This window comes from Xiphophorus maculatus, chromosome 21 (assembly GCF_002775205.1).
Source record: "Xiphophorus maculatus strain JP 163 A chromosome 21, X_maculatus-5.0-male, whole genome shotgun sequence".
Lineage (NCBI taxonomy): Eukaryota > Metazoa > Chordata > Actinopteri > Cyprinodontiformes > Poeciliidae > Xiphophorus > Xiphophorus maculatus.
Window position 1 is genome coordinate 11,384,617 of NC_036463.1, and position 24,424 is coordinate 11,409,040.

At 37.7% G+C, this 24,424-nt stretch overlaps 1 protein-coding gene across 3 annotated transcripts in view; it reads right to left on the reverse strand.

The window, feature by feature from the left end:
• Positions 1-3,999: 3,999 nt before the first annotated feature.
• Positions 4,000-24,424, reverse strand: part of drd3 (dopamine receptor D3) — a 28,323-nt gene continuing 7,898 nt past the window's right edge. The window contains exons 3-8 of one of the 3 annotated variants that reach the window (XM_023325921.1): positions 17,407-17,519; positions 14,356-14,492; positions 12,742-12,935; positions 8,797-8,862; positions 6,746-7,118; positions 4,000-4,357 (exon numbers count right to left, since the gene is read on the reverse strand). In XM_023325921.1, the coding sequence (XP_023181689.1) occupies positions 4,227-4,357; positions 6,746-7,118; positions 8,797-8,862; positions 12,742-12,935; positions 14,356-14,492; positions 17,407-17,519 (1,014 nt within the window). In that variant the 3' untranslated portion in view covers positions 4,000-4,226. Of the gene's footprint in view, positions 4,892-6,745; positions 7,119-8,796; positions 8,863-12,741; positions 12,936-14,355; positions 14,493-17,406; positions 17,520-24,424 lie in introns of all 3 variants that reach the window. The other 2 variants (XM_023325920.1, XM_005797861.2) reach the window with 2 other exon arrangements.

Genomic DNA, 24,424 nt, shown 5'->3' on the forward strand with positions numbered 1-24,424 from the left:
TTAGTTAACATTTATTTTAAAAAAAGCTTTTTTAATGTATTTGTTAAAACTATCACTATGTTGTATTATGTGTCTCATATTATGTATGAGACACAAAATATGTAAAAAAAAATTTGTTCCTCTGCTTCTTTCCTATGGACCTGCTGTCATCTGAATAAATACACTGCTCCATTAGAAACCAGGAGGAGGGTCTTAGCGCTGTCAATCACTCGCATGTATGCAGTGCTCACACCCTGCCTTTTGCTCTCTTCTGTGCTACAGGTGGTTCACCACTATGGTAAAAGTTATGTGATGTGGCTTTAAATACTTGAATTAGTAAATGTGAAAAAGAACATTTCCAGAAGGGAGTCCACACAAAAGGTTTCAGTCATTCACATGCTGTTATGTTGAGAATTGCTCATCAACTGAGAAAACAATGTTTTTATCTCGGTGCCAGATAAAGGCATGTCAAAATGACTGAAAAAATAGTCATTGAATGAGAATGCTGAATGTTGCTTTATTGGTGTTTTGGCATAATTAAGTGACAGGCAGTTAATTAAATTACCATGTTGTGACAAAGAAAATATATTTATGCTGTGACTGGATTTCCAAAATGTTTTTTTTGTTTAATTAGAGTCTAATTGTATGCAAGGGGAAATGTATTAGTGAGATTTATATATTAATTTAATTATGATCTTCCCAGAGAGTGAAAGATTCAAACCTCTTCAAAAGGTTTATAATCAGAGTTTATCATCATGGCTCTCCCTACCTACATTTGTATAAGCGTAAAACCAGCAAAAGTAAAACTAATATTTAAGTAAATTATGTTGTTTTCATCATATATTTATCATCTTAATGTTAATATTTGTAAGACTTTATGAACCCCAATATACCTTAAATTCTCCAGAGAATATACTTCACCCAAAATCAAGCTATAGTAAAGAATTGCTTCATAGTATACTTGTGCTGACTGACCTATTTGCTCACCACCAAGATTCAATTTCCTTTCATCATTTTTTATTTATTTTTTCCCCTCTACAAAACTCAGATTTTACTACATTAAAACTCTCATTCATTAGTCAGTTTCATTTCTTCCTCATTCCCACCTCAGCTCAGCTCTGCTACTACTGGGAGTTAATCTGGAAGCAAGAAGGAACGGTCTGACAGAAGAACTCTTAACATTAGATGGCATGCAGCTTCATCTGAGGGTTCGGAGCACACAGAAGTCCAAATGAGAGACTTCAGATCTGCAGCACCCTGCAGTGCAGCTCCGTGAGGTCTTTCCCAGAACCAGCAGGAGGCTAGCAGCCAGGACTCTGAACACTGTGAGAACTTAAAACTTAACGTATTGGTGGTGGGTGGGAGTACCAGTGTGTGAGCTTGAGTGTAAAACGTATCGCAGTATCCTAGACAAATCCTTTTTCCATTGTTTCCTGCAAAAAATAACTTTGTGTAAATGCAGTTGTATCCTTTTTTTTTTTTGCTCAGTAAGCTCTTTATGAGCTTTTATTGCCTTTAGGAAAATGTCAACATGCAGGATGCCTTTCTATATGAAAACAGATTGCCATGAAATTGGATGAGCACCGAGAACACACATGATCCCAAAGGGCCAAATCCTTTAGTTTTAAATGACCCGTTCACCTTCCTCTAGCAACTATTAAGGACAAATAAAACATTTTTAGCATCACAGCTGATAAAAATGCACAACCATAGCCTCTGTATGCTTCAGCCCTCCAGCTACCTCATCTTCCAGTAAAATTATCTCGCAGTAAAAGGTGAAAAGGTCTTTTTAAAATATCAGTATTATTACACTTGCTGAATTGCTGGAGAAAATTGTGGTCGTACTTGACCACAGCTGCACACTTATCCTTTAAAAATGCTCCTTATTCACTTTAATTTGAATTGTGCTAACAAATAATAAAGTTTATTTCTCATCTGATCCCATTCCAGACTCAGTTTCATTTCTGTTTTGATTGTACCCCTGAAATATGCAACTATTTACGTCTCCCGCTATGAATTATGTATCGATTTGATCTCCAAGAAGACAGACTTTTCAATAGAGGGAAAACATAAATCTGTGCAATGTATTATTGATGTTTACATTAAGGGGGTCACAACCGGAATGCTCCGCTCACATTACAGCATGCGTCCATAAATAACATCAAGCATGGAGGAATACGGGGAGACATGCACAAGGTGTGCCATCTTCATAAGCACTTCCAGCTGAACAAGGCTGAGTCGACGCAAAGGCACAAACTGTCAGGGGAGCAGGTGTTTGTCTCTAACCAAAAAATAAAGAGATGTATGGTCAAAGGAAGCGGTTCCATCTCACACAGCCTCCACAATTTATCTTCCACATTGCTTTCCTACTGACATAAGTGATCTGGCTCCGTCTGTACATTTCTTTTCGGCCTCAGACAGAAGCTCTTTGATTACCTGCTCTTTGATTTTTCTTACTGAACAGACTTTTCTATAAAATCAAAGTAACATATACTTTGATATATATATATATATGTGTATATATATATATATACATATAGTTCTAATTATATAAAGTTGTTTTTTTTTTTAAATAGGGCTTGACATTATTAAGAAAAAAATTGTGGTACAGTGCAGTGATGCGACTGGCAAATGTTGCAATGACAATATTGACTATGATTTACATACATGTTACTCTTTTCTTCCTTTTCTATCAGTACAATTTATTTTTTGGCAACTTTAGTACTTCATCAACAGAAATATCCATACTGTGTGCATTAGTGGCAATTAGAGAGCATCCAACTCAACAATGTTATGAATATTTTATTAGAATGCATAACACCAGAAATACATCTAATAAAATATTGCACTCTTTTGCAATGATGATGTTGCAAACATTGATATTGGGAAGATAATTGGATTCAATATTTTGTCCTGTTCCATTTATTAATATGCTTTTTTGTTATTATTTGTTCCACGTGTAAATAGTTAATGGGATGAAAAAACATCAATAAAATATAAAAAAACCAAAATGTCCCCATTATGATAAGTCAACTTCCAGTTACCTACTATTCCAAGTATGAAAAAATGATCCTAGGAATTGATGACATTGCTTTTTATCTTGCCATGCATCCTGGGATTTTTTAGAAACACATAGCAAATGGGTCAAAGGGTGATTTTTTTTGGAGTATCCAGTCATGTCTTTGAAGTATGTTGGTTGCATTTGATGTGTCTCTATTCTGAACATTGCATGTGTACTGAAATATGCAATTATTTACTGCGTGGGATTCACAGTGTTCTAATCAGACAAGAAAGGATATGGTGCTTTTGTCATTATATATTTATCTCATTTCATTTATTTCTTTTTCTTTTTTTACATTTAACAAGCAACTCATTTTAGTTCTCTATGAATGCTCCCCTGGGGTTGACTAATTACCCAAATTAATCAGACAGTAGGTCATACCACCAGTTTCACTTTCAGTTTTTATGTATCTAGTATGATCAATTTGGACAAGTCCGTGAGATTTGATAAATGTTTCAGGATCCATATTTAAATATTTCCTAACCCACTTGACATTACTTGCTAGTGAAGCCAATGGAATAACTTGAAACTTCCTTGTTTGTGTCGATTCTGGTCATTTACTTTAATCCTTACAAGATGTTTACTGTCAGCATTTCTACAGCATAAATAAATCTTATATTTATAAAATCCTACATTTGAAAGGTAACACTTTATACTATTTTCTTTTTAAATTTTAACTGCATCAGTGTTAAGAAGGAAATGCTTCTAAGACTAATTTCTTTAGGTTTTGTTTACTTATGCAATCTATTTTGCACATCCAAACGCTAGGCTACAAATAATTTTTATGATTTTTTTCTATTTTATTTTATTTACAATGCATTGCCTGGGCCACTTTGTCCACAACAAATCTGCTCAAGCTTTGCAGTCCGATGTGAGCAGCTGGCAGGCTGCTCTAAATCACTGGAGAGATTGCCGTTTAATGTGGTCCTCTTGGAATAAAATAAAAAGGTTTTTACACCCAAGTTTCACTTTTTTATTCAAATGAATCCACACTGAGTACAACGGCTGCACATCAATACATATGAAAATCTCCAGAACGACTTTGCGTCTTGGCAGGGACCAACACGATCCTTTGGGCACACTTCTAATACATGGTTGTGAATTTTGATTTGTGTATGCGCTGTTGAATACCTGAAGGTCATGGAGATGAAGGAAGGGGTAAACAGGAGAGGTGAGTAACGTCAGTTCATCCACACGATGCAGAGGAAGAGGGCCTTCGGATGAAGAGGCCCACGCATCCATTTATCAGCCTTAAAGCTCCATTTGGGCTCCTAAGAGGTTTTAGATTCATATCGACCCAAGTCACGAACTGAGGAGCTGTGCCAATGAAAAGTACATATATTGTACAATACAAATCCCCAAAATATGAGAAATAAAAAAAGAACACCTTGTGCTGTTCTCCAAATAGTGTGCATGAACAATAATAGTATTGTACGGGCAATAATACTGTTAAAAATCAAATCCCAGCTTTGTTAGAAAAAACAACTTTTATATGCATTTATTGCTCCCTGTATCCTTCATCCTGCTGTATGCGTTCCTCCACCGACTTTTTTCTTGGGGTCACAGTTTACCAAATGCGCAACGCCTGCGTTATTGCACAAGCTTGATGTCTGATTTCCATTTTAATCTCCTGGCATGTTTTTTTCCCTCCCGTTCAGCAGCTGAGGATTTTGATAAATGCCCGTCTGAACTCGATGTTGAAGGTGGTGTAAATGACGGGGTTGAGGGCGCTGTTCACGTATCCCAGCCAGGTAAAAGCACTGTATAGTTCAGGAGGCACATAGCACGTCCGGCAGTGGGTGTTCAGAATGTGCGTCACAAAAAAAGGCAACCAGCAGATGAGGAACACCCCTGAAGCAGGAAGACAGTGGAGCAGTGTGGAGGAAGAACAGGGAATTGAGATGGCAAGCAGAACAAAGTGGTGGAGAAAACGGGTGGAAAACCAAGAATATGGAACAAGGAGAAATGGTTTGTGGAGTTAGTTTTAGGGGATTGAAATGAAAATGAGGAAAAGGAGAAAGAAAACAGATTGATTAATTAATTATGATCTCAGTACATGGTTCCTTACTTTCCCAGACCAGCAACTCCAAAAGACATCAAAATTAATTTGCGCTGTGATTGATTTGTTGAGGAAGTCAGAATTTGGATCTGGGGATGACAACCTGCCACTGTTGCAACAATCCGTTTTAACCGGAAATCATATTTTCCTAAATACAAGGCCATCTTCTACTTTCACTATTTAGTGTTCTGTAGTTCATTGCAAACTGACTTATAGTCACTGGACATTTTTACATTTTGTCACATTACATCCATAGATATTTGGCATTTTGTTTCCAGAACACTTTACTCTGAAGCTCCCTTGATAAAAGACTAAAACATAATGCATGTTGAATAACTAATACTGCACATCATCCTGAACAGACCAACCTTCCATGAAATGTGTTGGCACATTCATGCTATATGGTCAGAAGATAAAGGGGATTGAAGGCAGGACAATCCTGTAAAATAACTTGATACACACTGCAAAGGACTTAGACAGGGACAGAGGTTCACCAGTTCAGCTGGATGACAAAAACATACAATGCAGTGGTTTAAATCAGTCTGCAACTCTTGTCTTTGAGATACTGTCACTTTGCCATGCTGGGATGCAACCCTGCTCCAGCTTCTGACCGAAGCCGATTCATGTGTTATAGTGGCCCAAAGTGCAGAGCCAATTAGCACTGATGATCTGAGGCATCAATTGAAAAGTCACAGGAGATTCCATCTGATATGGCTGAGGTTGAGCTATTTTGGTAGTGATGAACCCAAAAGAGTTAGAGCCGTAATTGTGATCAAATACGGTTCCACCAAGTACATATCACAAAAAGCTTCCCAGACCACATAGTCTGTCATTTGTAAAAACTCTTCCAAAGTCAAGTATCAGTTTTCTTTCCCTCCCTAATGCAGTACTCTATGTCTATTGGATATAAGTTATAAAAAATACATTGAAGTTTGAGGTTGTAATGTGCCAAAATGGGAAAAAAGTATGTTGAAAAAAGTATGAATATTTTTGTGACTCATTTTCCATGTAGAAAGAAGACAGGTTTAAAATTTAAAATTAAAATGTTGAAATATCAGTGTTGTTTTTGATGTAGTTAGTGATGTACAGACAATAAACGATAAAGGCTGTGGAGAAACCGTAGTTTAGGCTCTATATAACTCGATTCTGAAGACTACAGGGAAAATGTGTTGAGGTCGCTGAAACCGAGATCTTCGTGTGTATGCGCAGGGCTCTCATTACAGACACCAGTGTAATGTAATCAAGCATCACTGATTAGAGTTTTGTCAGACATTTGCAGTCCCAGAGTTAACTGGACCGAGCCTAAAGTAACTTGGCTGGTCAGTGAGGTGTGTGGACGAGGTGTCAGGGGCTGCACACACTGCAAACCTGCGGCCAGTGTGACCTCTCTGTGACATTTAAGCTTTTACTGCAAGAAGTGTGGTCCGGGCACACAAATTAAGCAAATGCCATATTGCCATCATGACAAAAGAAGAGCTTGCGTGATCAGGTACATGTGGCAGAAAAGTTCATCAGGAAAATGTGAAAGAAGATGAAGTAAATTAAAGAACAGGACCACCTTAACAGAAGTGTCTCCATGATTTGTTCCTTTGACATTTACATTCTGGTTCCCTTATTTAATCCCCATTATGAGAAGCTTGACTCACCAAGCACAATAGCCAACATCTGTGTTGCCTTTTTCTCCCGTGCGTGCATGGTCCTGAATCGCTGGCTGGTATGAGAATGAGACATCGGCCGCAGTGATGTGTGCGTCCGTCCGTTTGACAGATCCTTCACCTCGCAGCCCATCCTGACAGGAGGAAGCTCCATCTGGTCATTGTCCTCTGCATCCTGCCCCGCTTGGTTCTGCTCCAGATCCAACTCGGTGCGTCCACAGGAGGCGTGGCTGATGCTGCAGTAGTTCTGCGTGTCCACTGGGGGCAGCATCGAGTTCTCCACTGGTCCAGTTTTAGGGCGTTTGCGCCACAGGCAGCCTGAGAGCAGATTGGGTTTCGATGGACCCAACGGTTCCACACTCTGCTGATGTGAACAAAGGATTATCAGTCAGTGTGGATATTTAGCTGATTGATTAAGCTGCACCAAACCATCTGCAAATAAGTCACAAACTTCAAGCTTCTTCAAACCCCAAACATGAGAGTCACAGCGTCAAGATCCACCACTAACAGATATTTCCCGGTCACAGGTTATATCTGTACTTTTCCTTTTAATAAGTCATTTTGGCATCAGAAAAAACAACAAAAGTCTCTGAAAAAAAAGACCTGAATCATTTTCAGTGGATTAAATTTTCTTTTCAAAGGAAAGTGTTTTTTATTTATTTTGGAAAGTTGGTTTAAACTTTAATAGATTTCATTTTTCAGCAATATTGTCACATGCCTACTCTGACAAAAGTAGTTGTATCTTATCTGATGGTATCACTGTCATTGATTGGCCAGCAAATTAATTTGATCTAAGTCCCAGACAAGGCAATGAAGGTCGTTATTAAAGGAACCTGGGCTTCCTGAACACCTCAGCTGAGTCACACCCTGATTCCCTCCACACCGCCTCGCATTGATTGCTGAATTCATGCAATTGACTCAGGGGCATTTAAGTAGGATGACATTTCTGTATTATTAACATCTTTTTAATTGGTCTCCTGTGATATTCTAATTGTCATTACCTGCAAGCTATAATAATAATAATCCAAATGAACATAAACAAGCACTTGAAATATATCACCTTGAGTCTTAATGAAGCTGTATAATTTATGAAGCTCATTTATTGAACAGAATTAGTCAAATAAATTAACTTTTCTATGACATTCGAATCTACTGAGATGCACTTGTAACATTAGCTGCCTGTTTAAATGTAAATAAATGAAATTATGTTTTAAATTGTGCTTACAGTTATGCTTACTGCCCTGATTTTGAAAAAAAAAAATATATATATATATGTCAGCTTTAATCTTTGAGCAATTGCACTCTATAGCCTTTCATTCCTGGTTTCCTCAAACCTCGAATGTGGAGCCAAATGAAACTATTAGCTTATCCTCCTTCGGTTCATGTGGAAAATACTAGCAGATAAGTGCTGCTTCACTAAGCCAACAAAGTGGTGAATAGGGTTTTTTTAAAAATTGGACCTTGCAGCACATTCATGCTCTTCAGAGAGGCACCAAGCTTTTCATACTACAGCACACATCAGGAAGTGTATTATGTGTATTAGTGAATACAGTCTTTCACTCTGGCACCATGGTTCATAAACCTCTCATATAACTCAATCTTCACCAGCAGTTTCAATTAGCTTTTTCCTCCATGAGTAATAATAGTGATTAACAGGCTTCAAGCTGTGCAGCCAAAAACCAAAAATATTTTGCATTTTATTCTGATTTATCTGATCTTGTGTTTTCCACTGAGCAAAATGAGATTATTTGTTCAGCTTTCGAGCAGCCTGCAGGTTGTGCAGGTGCTGCAGTGCGTCATCCACAGACTTTGCTTAGTTGACAAGCGACCAGGTGACATAAAGAAACAAGTCAAGCTTTAGAATCGCAATTTTAGACTCCTTGTTTGACCTCTGGGCTTGTAGCCACTCAATAGACTAAAAAAAAATAGAGGAAACGATAAAAACTGAAGCACCTTGCACAGTCACCAGAACACAACACTGGTACTGTCACTAACAAGATTCAATTGGTTGCATTTGATCTCTACCGAAAAATATCACTCACCACTTTAATCCTTATAGGCGATAAGTCATGTTTTGCCCTGGGAGTCTCTTCCTGCAGACACGTCTCCTAAGAAAACAAAAAGAAGGTAAATATAGAAAACAGTTTGAGATGAACATACAAAACCCCATCAGCCTACAGACAGAACTGTTTTCTTGCATTTGCACAAAATCCAATGATTCAGCTCGTCTCATTTCAGAGGACAGTTTTAATGGAATTCATGACAGGGACAAAACAAATCAAGGAAATTAGGTTTCCTGTCGGGTATGTTTTCACGCAGGCTGAGTCTTGAGCCAACTCAATTAGAGCTCATGACAAACTTGATGATTTGCACTATTTAGTATGCAGAGAAGATAAAGACGTAAATCCCAACTAGAAGAATTTATAATCTGCTTAATTATTTGCTTTTTTAGTTTATTTAAGAAAGTAAACAACAAAAAGAGCAAAAATACATAGCAAAAGTATAGGATCCACATATAGCAAACAAGCAATATTTAAATCTACATTTATTGAAAAATAACAAGAAGGTTGCATTTACCTACATAAAATACAATATTCAGCAGAAGAAAAACTAAAAAATACTGATACCAACCAGTGTGGACAAAGTTGGCTGGTATTTAACTATTTCGAATTAAACAGACAATAGTTCTTCAGTTTTTTTTAATAATCACTGTTACAGAATTTCGTTCCAGTCTTAACAAAAATACTGACTGAACTAAAAAAAACTTTCCCTGAGAGGAACAATACAACCTTGATTTCACTGCAGTTTTTATTTATTGATATAATGTTGCTTTTATGCTACCAAACCTACAACTGTGTGAGAAATGGATGAGAAATGCAAGAAATAAGGACACACATTTGCATATTTTCATAATCTTTTTAAGTTCAAGATGTTATACTTCCTGCTATTGATCAACAGTGAAAATATGCTGATTTCTTATAAAGAATCGTGTGGGGTTTTTTCTTGAGTAAAAATTTTAATTGTGCTGCAGATAAATGATTTTATAAATATAACTGTATAGATTTTAATGTGTCTGAATTGTCTTATCAGTTAGTGTTGTACTAAGCTCTTAAGAAAAACTGCATTCATTTCAGATCTAGCTTCTTTTTTTTAATGATTTAAGTAAAGCAACTTTTTATCATCTGAAATCCAATAAAGGTTTAAATGTTAAGTTCTATTCCTTTGTATTAACTGGAAAAAACATTTATCATGGTAGTTGGATAAGTCTCATCATATTCCAGTTGTATTCTTACTTATGATTTCTTTACTTTTCATTCCCTGTTTCCTGGTTTGTCTCATTTATTTATGCTCTGAGCTTTCTCTGGCCCTGTTCCCTAAATATCACTTCTGCCTAGCTTTGTTTGATACAAAAGCCCCAACGTTTGGTGCTATAGCTGAGGAGCAATTGTGGCACATCAAGACAAAACCAGGAATAAGTTGCACTTTGAAATGCCTCGCTGCTGAAATGTGCTATACAAATAAAATTTGATTGATTGATTGATTGATTGATTGATTGATTGATTGAACAATGTGTGAAAAAATTTACCTCCTCAATTTGGTAGATGGTCCTACTGCCATCTGCAGAAATTCACAGCTTCTGGCCAGAAACAACCAATCAGAGCCAGGAGGAAGGTCGCTGTCAAGCATGCTCATGCACGTGCTGCTCAAGATTGCTGCTGCAGATATGCTAATGGCAGAGAAACAACTTACTGTTACAGGAAAACTATGTGTCGACATCGGCAGTCATGCCATGCTTATTAACCTGAGTATTTGCTGCAGCCTTCACTGTGGGGAAGGAGCTGTAACGCTACAGAGTGTGAGGGGGAGAGTGAGCAGCGTGAACACGAGCATGATTGACAGGGCTAAGACCGGACTTAAAACGGGAAAATGTCTTATGCATGAAAAAATCTGCCAGTGGAACTAGTACTTTTTATCAGTATATAAGGATTATTGATCAAAAACAAGCTTAAATATCTCGCTGAAAAGTTACTTTTAAGGCAGTTTGTCTAATATCAAAGTTAATAACAAATACCAATAACTAATATATCTGCACTAGAAACTAGACTTTGTGTTTTTGCAGTGAGAAAATCTGTAAGCATAATACTCAATACAGCTTCTTTAGGTCGTTGTAAGCAAAGCTTAAAGCAGTTAGGAATGGACTTCAGATGTTTGGACAGTACGATAAACAACCATCAAAATGTCTTTTCTCTGGAAAGTCTGTGGCTTTTTTTTTTTTTTTACCCCTCCAGGGGCCTCTTGTGGGCTCTAGTGTCACTTAAGTGATAGTAGGCTGACAGGAAATGGGGAAGGAGAGGGGGGAAGACATGCGGCAAATGTCGTCGGGTCCGGGAGTCGAACCCGCGACGGCCGCGTCGAGGACTCAAGGCCTCCAAATATGGGTCGCGCTAACCGCTACGCCACCACGGCACGCCCCGGAAAGTCTGTGGCTTTATTAGCAAAATAATGACAAAATTCAAGTTGTCTTGCTTCCACATTAAATGAATCTAATAAATTGATAAAATGCTATTTTATTCTTTGTAATCTTTCAGGTGAAATAACAAGACATTGAAGTAAGCAACTGAAATTGCTACCTCAGCAGTTCATTAAGAAAAATAGTTCAGTTGGAAAATACAAGTTGCATGCCAACTTCAGCATTGTTCAGTCATCACAGTCTGAAATGACTCAGATCTTCTAGATTTTCCTTTTCTTTTTTTTTTTTTTACCTCCATCAAACCAAAATTGTGAACAGACCATTAAATTACTGTTTTCAATGTGCCTGATTAGTGTGCGCACTATACAGTGAATTAGTTCAAAGACAGAAGTCAGCACATTATCAAGTCCTTCTTGATTAAGCATACTATTTTTAACTTGACGAGTCAATTTAATTAAGCGGAGCTTTATTTGGACAGACAGCCGTGTCCAGTGTGCATAAACTGTGCTTTACATTTACATTTCCTCTCTAACCCCTGTCCCTCTGAACACTCTGCTGCACTTCGCTTACATTTACAAAGCTGCCTCACACAAAATTACAATTAAGCAGTCTGATGTCACCCGGATAATTTTATACTGCACACATGTACTTGACATTGCTTTTGAACCCTTTTATCTGTAGATTTCTAAAAGCTTTTTTCCCCTTTCAGACCAAGAACTTTAACACTGTGGGTTTTTACAGTTTCTAATAGCGTTCTTTTTATCAGCCTTCAGAAAATTAGCTTTTTAAGGGTTAGAGAGGAGCATGGTTGGTGTCAGTTCATTAGTTTACATTAAAAAAGGACACAGTTTGACAATTCTTAAATTAAATGACACATTATTTTGGCAGTATATAATGAGTATTCTGTTAAATTTTTACTACCATATTTTCTGTTTTCCAAACTGTATTTACTATATTAGGGGTTTAATACAAAAATACCTAAATGCTAGCCTGCTGACCGCAGGACACTGGAAAGTCCGCAAATCAAGTATAAAACCATCTTTATTGTTTATTCTTTTACTACAATAGAATAAAATAGAATATCATCCAACTGCATGTGTAAAAATTTGTTCCATACCAGACACTGAAGACAAAACTTGTAAAAGTGACTGATGTTCAAAGATAAAAGGGTCTCCAGTTTCATATTTTAGTTATTAATGAATAAGGTATTTTAATAAGTTATCAGTGGTTGATGAATAAAAATCAAGGTTAATGAGTGAATTAAAACATTAATGGGTGAACTTTGTCTGAAATGGCTCTGAGGCTCCTTTTCACCAGGTCAGAAGTCAGAGATTTATTTAATCAAAACTTGACAAAACAGGACTATCAGCAAACTCTATTCCCTTGCTATTAACTCAATATTTATTTATGAATACTTTTTTCAGCTTCTTCCAAAATATTATCATTCTGAAGTTCTGCAAAAGACACAACATCCCTAAAAAAGAAAACCAAAGGGAAAAGGATGTTTTGAACTTACCATTGAAGGCTGAGTAGAGCCAGGCTGTACTTTTCCGCTGGCCTGTCCGAAGGCGATCCTTTTCCGTCTCATTCTGAGGAAGACGTAGATGCGGATATAGACCAGCAGAGTGACGATGAACGGCAGGTAAAAGGACACCACGGATGAGTAAATCACAAAGTCGGGATTAGAAATGGAGCACACCAAAGGGTCATCTGTGGTACAAAAGTAAAATGACAGTGTTTGAGGTCAAAATGTGAAAACATGTTAAAAAGGAGTATGGAGGTTTTGATAGTGCGGTTTTACTATATTATGCAGAGTTGAAATAACATATTGTGCTTCAGTGCTTGTTCTACAAGAGATAATTATTAAAGTTGCTCTCTTCAAATGAGTTAAATTGATAGTAATGGTGCTAAAAGTTCTTGCCAGTAGTGTCAGCTCTGAGGAAATTAGCTGATGTGTTCCTGTTTTCCTGAAGCTGGGGTTATTTCATCAGACCCTCAGATTCTGAAAAACAATTTAAAGATTGATCAGTTCTTCCACACTTTCTTTGACTCCTAATCATGTCTTTAGTTGCATGACATTAACACTGTATTAAAACCTGTCAGCAATGTGAACACATAATCTTGTAACTGAAGCTTCTTATTTAACATCAAAACCACAATCTGCAGTCATGTTTTCAGACAAAGGTCAGCACGCTTTCACAGAGGGCAGACAATGTTTTTACAAGCTAATCACAACTCTAATCCTTTAAAGAAGACATAATCCAAAGGCTTAACAAATTACAGGATCGTAAATAATAGAACATTTTGGCAAAAATTATGAAAAAGGGAGTTTATGCACAAATCAACATCTCTTTCTAAAAAACATAACCGCTAACTACTTCTCATACAGATTTTCAACCACACAGAATATCTGAAACTGCAGTGGTTTTAAATTGCATGCGTCTTAGCAGGGATGAACTTTTCCTTTGGTATAACTAAGTCTCAAAGCAGCACACAGCGACTGTGCTAAAGTAGTTACAGATCTTGTTTGTCATTTAGTAATTACAGCATAAATCTGAGCAAAAATCACATATGGAGTTCTGCAAGGCTTCATTCTCAAAAACTGTATTTATATCTTCATGCCTTCAGACTACTACATCATCTCTTACCATATAGTAAATGAACTGAACTTATATGGCGCTTTTCCAATCATTTTGACCACTTAAAGCGCTTTACACTAGAGTCACATTCACCCATTGTCACACACAAACGCTCACCCCTTCATACCGATACGCAGATTGGTATCGGTAGGCAATTTGGGGTTAAGTGCCTAAATACATATATTTATTTGCAATGATTAAATATCACTATTACTATTCCTTTTAATGTATTTTTTTTATCTTTGTTTCTTTGGTTTCCTTCAAGGCACCTTAAAGTGGCTTGTTTATGGACCGTGCAATAAAAATAAACTCGCCTTGCTTTGCTCATGAGTCCAAGTTTATGTATCACATCTCCTGCTGCCCTAAACAAGAAGCACACTGACTTTAAACCTCAGTGTCATGTTGTGCCTTGCACCCTGTTCCGCTGTGTGTGTAAAACTAGGGCACATCTGGACATAAAAGCGAAGGTAGGATTCTGTTGTCGTCCTGACCTGTTGTGTTGAAACCGAACAGCAGGGGACAGGAGACTGTGAATGCCAGGACCCACACAGTGGCAATCATCACAAACACTCTCTTCCTCGAACGGTGGGTTGTGTTGTACAAGACGGGCATCACCACTGCTGTGTACCTGCACATAAAAACACCCAGAGGAGCCAAAAGTGTGAGCATGCAGGAGATAAGGATGTGGCACTGAAAATGCTGATACAGGACCATAAATGAGAGCAATTAAAAGGAGGATAAAATAGCCCTTGAGGAAAAACATTGGACTTTTTGCATCCCAAGAAGTCAGAGAGAGGATGGATGATATAAAGACTAAACTCTAGACCACATCTATTTAGAAACAAGTTGAGTATTCAGCAAGAACTCTAGAATGGCTTTGATTTAATGGTTAATCAGTTCACTATATGTGCCACGAGTGTATAATGAGCTCAGGGTTTAAAAAAAAGGGTTTAGCAGTGAAGAAGCTGCAATTATGCAGGACTTCAACCCTAAGTGGATGTGGCATTGTGTTGTTTAGAGCCAGATAACTGCCACCATTGTTTATTCTCATGCGAATAATTACTCTGGATGTGCTCTGAGCAAAAAAAACAAAGAGTTAAAGCCACTTAGTTTCTATTTTATTCTTTTGTTCCACTCAGGACAAGGTTGTGTCAGGTTAAAGAGTGTAATGGTAAATTATAATGCACATGGTTTACACTTTTTGGTTTACAATAAGCTGATCTGCTGAGCTAAAAATCTCTCTACTCTAAGTTCATTTTGTGCCATTATGTCTTTTTTTGTGCATTTTCTGTCTAAGGGGCACAGAGCACCCATTGTTATGAACACATAAATAAACAATGGGGTAATAAAGGTAATGCAGGCACACTATTCATGACCAGTGGCAACAAATGCTCCAAATAATTTAAAACTTCATAATTATGTGAGCTGTAAGAGCACCGTTGTAATCAATCACAGAAAATGGCTTTAAACAATATAAACACTCTGTGGTGTAAATTAGCTTGTTGTAAGGAAAGCGGGTGTCTAACAATATGCAATTACACTAACAAAAGAAGCTAAAAGAGTAATTCATGAGCAAAACCCTAAAATGGAGCTTTAAACTTAAGTTTATCAGGTATTTTTGGAAACTTATTCTATGAGAGACAAGAGGAGACGTTTTCTGGACCAAACAATGAACTGGGCCCATTTTGGAAAGATCATATTATGTGTTTGAGACTACATGATCATGGACAGAGAAACAGCATAAGTAAATGGTTTACCTTTCAGCCTGTCCAATAGTCTGTCTTATGTTGCCTCAAAAACTATTCCTGTATGATTAAAAAGGGAACCAATCTTTTATTTTTATTTTTATACAGATTAAGAAAATTTTTCACTTTTAAAATGTCAGATTATATATCAGCATGAAAGTTCCTGTCCAAATGTTTGTATATAATCATCTACAAAGAAAGGTATTATAAAAGAATATTTAATTATTTTTTTAAATTCTTCATTGGGGGGGGTTGCATAAATGTAGGTTTGTATCCCAAGCTGAGCCATATTACACCTTACAGCAAAAAGGTTCAGCGAGTTTGAATAAATAGACACCACAGAGGATCAATATTATACACAGACTCAACTACAAACATAAACTCTGACTGACATTTAAAGAACCACTTTTAAATCTAGTCTACAGGGTTATCAAGCCCATTCTTTTAGCTTAAAGTTAGCATACGTTATTCAGTCCAAAACTAGCTGAGACCTGTGTCAGGGATAACTGACCTAACAGGTCTCAGTTTTAGGTCAGTTTGAAAGTTGGAAATAGCTTTCCAAGTTTCAACTATGTAGCTGCTGATCTGAGCTGAAGCTGAGTTCTTCTGCAACGAACTAGTACAAAAAATCAATGCCTTTATGCGCAACAGATTTTTCCAGCATGCTAAATACCTACTGGAGATATATTTTATTGTAAGAGGAAACAAATATTGAACTGTTTGGCAAAACGAACAAGGAGGAGACTTTAAGACTAAATGGTTCAAGCCTGGTGGTGGTAGCACCATACTGAGGACTTGGTCAGATGCACAAGTGAGTATCTGAATTTTATTTTTTTTTACTTTATCTCAACTCAGCAGCTAAATGATTTGGAAACAATTTCAACATGGTCCTGACCTCAACCTACTTGAATGTAGAATGTAGACTATGTTTAAAACCCAGGAACAGACAGAGCTTTACCAATTCCCCCCTTTAAGAGTGACTAAATATTCAACCAGAATTACATCACAGCTGATGACAGCTATCAAAAGAATGAACCTCCCCTGAAAAATGAACAGAGACACTACACTAAATATTAGTCTGGGTGTGTGTTTAAATTCGAGCCTGTCTGCATCATTGTTAGCCTTTGTGGATTAGAGAAAATTCCCAATCAATTTGAACTCTTATTTTTTAACCTGCTTGCTGTATATCCATTCTGCTCAGGGGAAAAGAACCGCTTAAATTTAAACAACATTTAACACTCAGGCAAGCACTCACTATTCATCGATAATGAAGGGGGTTATTATCATAAACTAACAGATGCACAGCAAAACCTGGGACTAATGGGACATTAACTGTCATATATAATCTCATGGGAGCATTCATCTTCCTCAGCAGCTCCGCTAACCCGCTCCCTGATACAAGCTGTATAAATAGATCCCTCAGCACCTCTGGGTCTTGAGTAGACCTTTACTAATTCTACTGTACTCTTGATGCCTCAGGCTTGTAGGTACAAAGACCTTGGAGAGATATTAAATATTAACTGTTGCACAAGAAGAAAACTAAGCAAATAAGTAATGTAAATATGTAATGCACATCCACAGCAAACTTTAACTCAAGTCCCCTGGAACAACTGAAGGAAAATGTTAAGGTGGGAAAAACTTGCTCAGTTTTCTCCATATGAGCCAAACAAGCAGTTTAAAGAAAACATTGTCACAAACATCGTCTCCGTCCAGCAGCAATCGTCAAAACATCCAGGGGACGGAGATTCATCAGCGGGAGTTACACACAGTCAATGCACCGAGGAGGTCAGCACTCACCTGTCAATGCTGATAGCACACAGGTTGAGGATGCTGGCAGTGCACATCATGACATCCAGCGTGACGAAGATGTTACAGTAGAGCCTGCTGAAAAGCCAGGCGCCGCCGACCACCTGCACAGGACAGACAGGCTGATTAACAGAGCCCATTTTCTCTTCCTTTCCATCACCATGAAGTGTGACTCACAGGTGAATGCACTCAGTCGTGCAAGTGACAGAAGGTCAGGGGAAAGGGAAACCGAGCACACAAAAAGTGCTTTTCTTTTTTTTTAACCAGCAGTGCACAAAGAAAACAGGCCAGGGCTACAGCACTTTGTTTCACTTTTATTCAATTACAACTTATCAACTAGGCTAAGTTATGCTTTTCACGTTACAAACACAAGCCGCATATTATTTCAAAATGATGATGTATGTGATAGACCACCACAACGTAGTGCATGAATAGAAAGTGCAACTGAAATGTATTCATTTTAATTAAAAATTATTATCCGTTTAGTCAATATTTTGCATAACCATCTATTGCTGCAAACATAGAAGCAAATCTTATAACTCGTTCATTTTTCTGCTATGCAAACTAACTCAAACTCCTCAGTTAAGATTGGATGGAGGTCATCTGTGGAGGTCATTGAGATCTGGACTTTGAATGGGCAAATAGCACAGAGATAATTTTATCTAAATATCAACATATTTTTAGTGGTATGTTTAAGGTTGTCGTCCTTTGGAAAGATTAACCTCTACCCCTTTTGTCTGCTGTGTTCCTTAGTTTTCATGCTACTTTTTGTTCTCGTAGCAAACCTCTGAAACTGGATTCACACAGAGATTACATTACAAACAGGTGCACTCTATTTAATAATTAGGTGACTTTTAAAAGGACTTCATTACACTGTATTTTATTTAGTGGTGCTAGATTAAAGAGCAGAGAGAGGCTAAATAGAAATTACTGTCTCGTTCAGATCATTATTTGCTCCTTTCACTTTAATGTTATGCACCACTAAGGCACAAAATCCCAGTAAAATCTACTGAATAATGTTGAGATAGAAAGTGAAAAATGTTAAAGGAGTATGAATGCTTTACCAAAGCAGTGACACTGTAGTGCCAAGTGCATGATATGTAGGTGAGCGATGACTCTGATCCTAAAAAAAGAAAGTTGGAGGAAGAAAAGTGTCTAAGACGTTGCATCACTGACTTAAATTGCTCTCATTGCTTTTCATAAAAGGGGACAAACAACAAGCCAAACCAACAAGACCCTCATCTCCCTCATCCCCAGTCTGTAATAGATGTCTGACGGAGATAAATGGGATCCAATTGCCGTCACCTCATTTCCGAGTCAGTACTTCATGTACAGAGAGGTGGCAGGCACACGTGGGAATCCAAAATATCATGTGCAGATAACAGAGTAAATACTCAGAAATCTCTCCCTTACTTGCAGCACAAGATTTGTGAGTGCAAGTATTTTCTTCTAACAGACTAACAAGAGGGAAAAGAAATGGCGCTGCTTATGAAGCGGTTTGCCAAAAAACTGGGTCACATGGGGTTTGAACATCTGAGCCCCCTTTTTCCACTTTTTTGTTTCTTTCGACTGGTTAAAATGCAGTAGCATGTCAGAAAACCACAAATTTCATTGTGATGTTTCCCCAATGTAGCACAGGCAAGAAAGAAATTGATAAATATTTAAAGATGAGGTGAATGAAGTACAGATAAGAACCTGTCAAAGAATTTACTGGCCTCCAAACACAACTACTGCACATCCAATTTCTACAATAAAGACAAAAAAAAACTATTGGGTTTAGGTTTAGACAGGCTGCTGTACCTTTACTGCCTCTCATGAATTTGGAGCTCAGCTTTTGCCAGCAGCAGGGGAAAAAATGGAGCTTGCAGAAATCGATTCTCACAGTTTATAAATTGCACCCTCAATTTTTGCAATCTGTGTGTAGGGGTTTGTAAAAAGAGCCCAAGGATGTGTAAGCCACATCCTTCCCTATCTATCCATGTAACTAACTGTCACTGAGTGTGTTTTTAATCTGGGGCTCCCACTCTGAATTTAAATATGCTTGGCTGATTTTTTTTTTATTTATCCTCTTATGTCTTGTTCAATAATTTTCTTAATCTGACGTGCAGAGTACATTACAATTACTCACATTACTTTTAAGTAATTTTGTGGTTTGTTGAGATACTGAGCTGCCAATCAAATTTCTATTCCTTCATCAATGTGTCCTTTGGATTTGGTTTAAATGATCCAATAATGACATGATTCAGTTTCTTTTTTCAGAGACAATAGAGAAAAGAAAATTGCAGAACCTTCATCAAAAATGTATGGTTAGGCTAATTTTTCTTAATTTTTTGTATTATTTAGTAGTGAATTGCTTCTCGAAATCTGCATGAGGTCAGATTTGGGCTCTACTGACAGTAGATATCAGTAACAGCACATTTACTGTTACTGATGTTTGGTTAAAAAAAAAAAACTTTTTCCCATTTAAAACCACATATTTTGAACGTATTTAATTTAAATAATGCTTTGCAACCAAACTTCCCAGTTTTCAAAGCAGTCTAGACTTGGAAAACAGATGTTTAGACACAATAAAGCAGCGTACTTCAGGATACATATGCTGTTGCATTACAGGCTGAACATTACAAAAGACTTTGTCCAGGCTGCTACAAATTAAGCTTGAATGTATTCTGAAAAGGTTGGTGATAAGGAGGAAAAAGTGAGCTGGAGCATGCATTCAATTAGTTCAAGAAAAAATTATGTCCAAGTTAGAAAAATCAACTGAAATATCCCTTTAAGTAGAAATCAATTAGAAGATTATGGGCTACAGTTGGTATAAAACCCCCAAAAATGTTTTTTTGGAAAATTCTAAGATAATAAACAAACAAAAAAAATCAAGGACAGTTACTGCATGACCTCCAAAATCATTAGAAAGTCTGCTTAATAAATAGTTGTTGAAAAGAGAGTCCTCGACACACTGCATAAAGATGACAAGTCACAAACATCTACCTGTTAAAGAAGTTGGCTGTTTCTATATCACTGCAGTTAAAATACAAATGGAAATTTGTGTGGTGGTAAAAATGTACACAAACAACATAAATAACCACAGCCTTAAGAGGATTGTCTTCTCCTAAGCTCTCTTAAATGAGATTACATTTTGCATTTCATTTTGAAATTAATTTGAAAGTGTTCATAGACGCCATGAATACTGAACATGTGCACCAAGCAATAGAAATACTACTAAAATGTTGAAGCAATTATCAAAAAATTACATCACCTAAACTTATGCCATACAATGCAGACGCTCTGTCTGCACTGATGAAGATTCTTGCTTTTTTCATGCTAAATACATGAAATGATGACAGTTTGACCTTCTGTCTGATCAACTCAGCTGTTATTTAATACCGAATGTTCAATGAGAGCATTGCCCATTGGTCTTCAGTAATTCAGTTGAACATTAAAAAAATAAAATAAAATTGAGGCCACTAAATTGAAACTTACACAAATTATTGTTTGCAAATGAGCCTCAGAAACACTGTCTTGTCCCAGGCTATATATAAATTTGATTTACTGAAACACACCACAGCTTCCTCCCACTTGTGTTCAGCAGAGCCTCAACGTCCTGCCCCACTGTGCCTTAATTGCAGGAGTGGAAACACCTGTGTGAAAGCTGGATATCCAGCAGCAGCCAATCTACTATCAAGCTCAAACAAAAGGCCCCTGCACTCCACTCAGCTTGCTGCCAAATCATAGCTGGAATTGATACTGTTTGTCTTGCTTCAGCAACACCTTGGATTTGCTGCTCTGCTGGTATTCTTAATATTAATCCCTGGCCTTTTTTTTTGTTTGCAGTGTTTCTGCTCCACTGCCTCAGTTTTCCATGACCCGGGTTCTTCTCAGTTTTTCTCCATCCTTCAGACCGTAAATCAGACCCATGCCATTAGTAATTAATAAATGAGATACTTAATCTGTTTCCAGCCCTGTGTTAATACAAATTAAGATATTAATTAAGATATGCTGTGTATACAGCCTTGCAAAACTATTAACAACCTCTGAGCTTTTTCACGTCACATTGCAACCACAATCTCAAATGTACTTTACTGGGATCCTTTTGTGGCAAACAAGCAGAAAGTAGAGCAAGACTGTGAAGTGAGACTTAAAGGATATATGGTTTCTGATCATTTTTTTTCCAAAGAGAAATGTGAAAAGAGTAGCGTTCAACCCATTTTGAGTAATGTTTTATATAATCACCTTTCACTGCAATTACAGCCTCAAGTATTTTGAAGTGAATCTCTATGAGCTTTGCAGAATTAAAATTTTTCTCATTGAGCATTTTAGAACATGAGTTCTTGATGAACATGCCATGAATTAAAGTATGCCACTATAGCCCTGGCTGCATGCTCAGTCATTGTACCGCTGGAAGGTAAACCTCTGCCCCAGTCTAAAATCTTTTCCAGCCTGTAACAGGTTTTCATCTAGGATTGTCCTGTATTTGGTGCCATCACTCAATGAACTCTGAACATGTTCCTTGCCCTTCTGAAGACATGCATTTCCTCAAAATGATGTAGCCACTACCGTGTTCAACACCAGTAAAGGTGTGTTTAGGATTGTGTGTAGTGTTAGTCGTCTGTCATGCGTAGCACTTTGCATGCAGGCAAAAAACTTTACTTTGGTCGCATCTAACCAGATGTCCATGTGTCTGCTTTGTATCTTTGGGCCTTTTATGGCTTTCTACTTCCAAATTACATCTTTTATGTCAGACTGATCGATTCTCACCCAGTAATGAGGGAACACGCATTCACTCAAAAACTTTCCAAACATGTTTCATTTATTTTTATTTTTCCCCAATGGTCAGATTTAACATGCAATTTAAACTTTCAACTTCCACCAAATTTTCATTTAGGAGGAGATATTGAAGATGTGCTGCTGTCAATAGACTGGGATTCCTTAGATAGACAACTTTTGATGCTAAACTGAACTTGACTGCTTTGTTTGTTTTATATGATTGAATTAGAATCTATGTAACTGAATTCAAACATGTCAATATTATTGGAATGAATTGACCAGATTTTATTTGTCTTAAAAAATTGAAGAAACTATGTATATCGTTTCTTTCAGTCTTTAGTATTGGGCTGCCATAAAATCTTGATAAAACATGTTCAATTTTGTAGTTTCAATGTTACAACATTTGAAAAAGTTCAACGTACATTAAACATTTTCACAAATCTTTGTGAAGTCTCATCACCTGATGCATTCCAGACATTGTTCTCTTAAAACAGAAGGTTTGAAAATCATCACATTTTCTGAAAACATTTGGTTTTAAATCTAGTTCTAAACACCCATATACAGTACACAATACATAACTTGGTTGACAGCTTCCATATCACACCACAACACTGAGAAACCTTGTGGTACATATTTGATAAGTGTCCAGTGACGGGACATGTTGACTCAGTGAGGATCAGCAGACGCCTTGCAATGGCCGCATTAGAACATTTTATCTATGCTGTCAGCAAGTTGGTGCTCAACATGTCTCAGTAGAATAGAATAGAATAGAAGTACTTTATTCATCCCAGCAGGGAAATTACTTGGCAGTTACACCGTAGAGACAAGACAAGAGACAAGACACAATAACAACGTCCGGGTGTTTAGTCTGGAGTTTGGCTGTGTCAGAGCTGATGACGTCACAGGCCACCGCTGCATCAGCTCATGGGGGAATGTAAACAGCAATCAAAATGGCGGACGTAAACTCCCTCGGTAAATAACACGGCCGCATTCCCACAGCCAGAAGTTCAATGTCCGGGCTACAAATCTGTTCCTTCACGTTAACATGACCGGAATTACACCACCTCTCACTCACATAAAGTGCAATCCCGCCACCCCTCTTCTTCCGACTCTTGGAAAGTCCCTGTCCCCGCGCACCAAGGAAAATCCAGGGACCTCCACGCTGTAGTCCGGAATAAGTGAGTGTAGCCAGGCTTCCGTGAAGCAGAAGATACTGCACTCATAGTACTCCTTCTGGGTCCTAACCAGCACCGTGAGTTCGTCTGTCCAATTTCCCAAAGACCTCACGTTCCCCACGATAATCACCGGTACCGCTGGCCTGCACCGTCTCTTCTTCTACCTCCGTTAAACTCCAGACCCTCAGCCCCGTCGTCTCCTCCGTAACTCCTCCGGGACCACAGGCCCGTCTCTGGGCAGCAGGAGAGGCCCACACAGCGCAATCAGCCGTTCACGCGAGCAAACAATGCCGCTACTCCTCTCGGCGAGGTTCTCCGCAACCAAGAGTATAAAAGGTAGCAGAAGAATGCGGAGAACATCAACAGAACCACATCCAGACATTGTGGAAAGCCCAACTGATGATCCACAGGTTCTTCAAGGTGACACGGTTACAGTAAATATACTGTCGAGGAAAATTATTGATTTTGGTGCTTAATGCAGTTAATTTTACGCATGTGTAAAAGGGTAGGTTTGATACTCTTGTTTTGAACCGGACAGACAAGGGTTAGAATGCAGATCACTAAATGGGGCCGCTTGCAGTCCGGCCAGAACACAGAAACATAAATAAACATTCTTGCAGGCAGTTGGGGAGACCTGCAAAATAGAAGATTGAAACCCCGTAACATTTAATTTCTAAGTATTAATACCATGTTTACTGAAGATTGTATTATCTCATTTTAAAAACTATTAAAGGATGAATGTATTTGAAAACTGTATTATCTGTGACGATATTAGAAGCAAATGGAAATTGTTTAAATGAAAATGTTTTCTTTACTATTAGAAAATGGCTCAGGAAAGTATACTTTATTTTGTCCTGTGGATTTTATGTATTATTTTGGCAGAACTTAATCTTTTGGGGGGCAGATTGTGCAAAAGCAAAAAAAGGGGTTTGCAAAGATAACATTTCTTGAAAATTACCAGATGCAAGTCTCTTCGAGAACGTTAGGAGAGATAATGGAAGAGACGTCAGATTTATGGGTGTCTGCGAAATCTTATCTTAAGACTCTCGGCGCCGGGGACATTCGTACCTGGT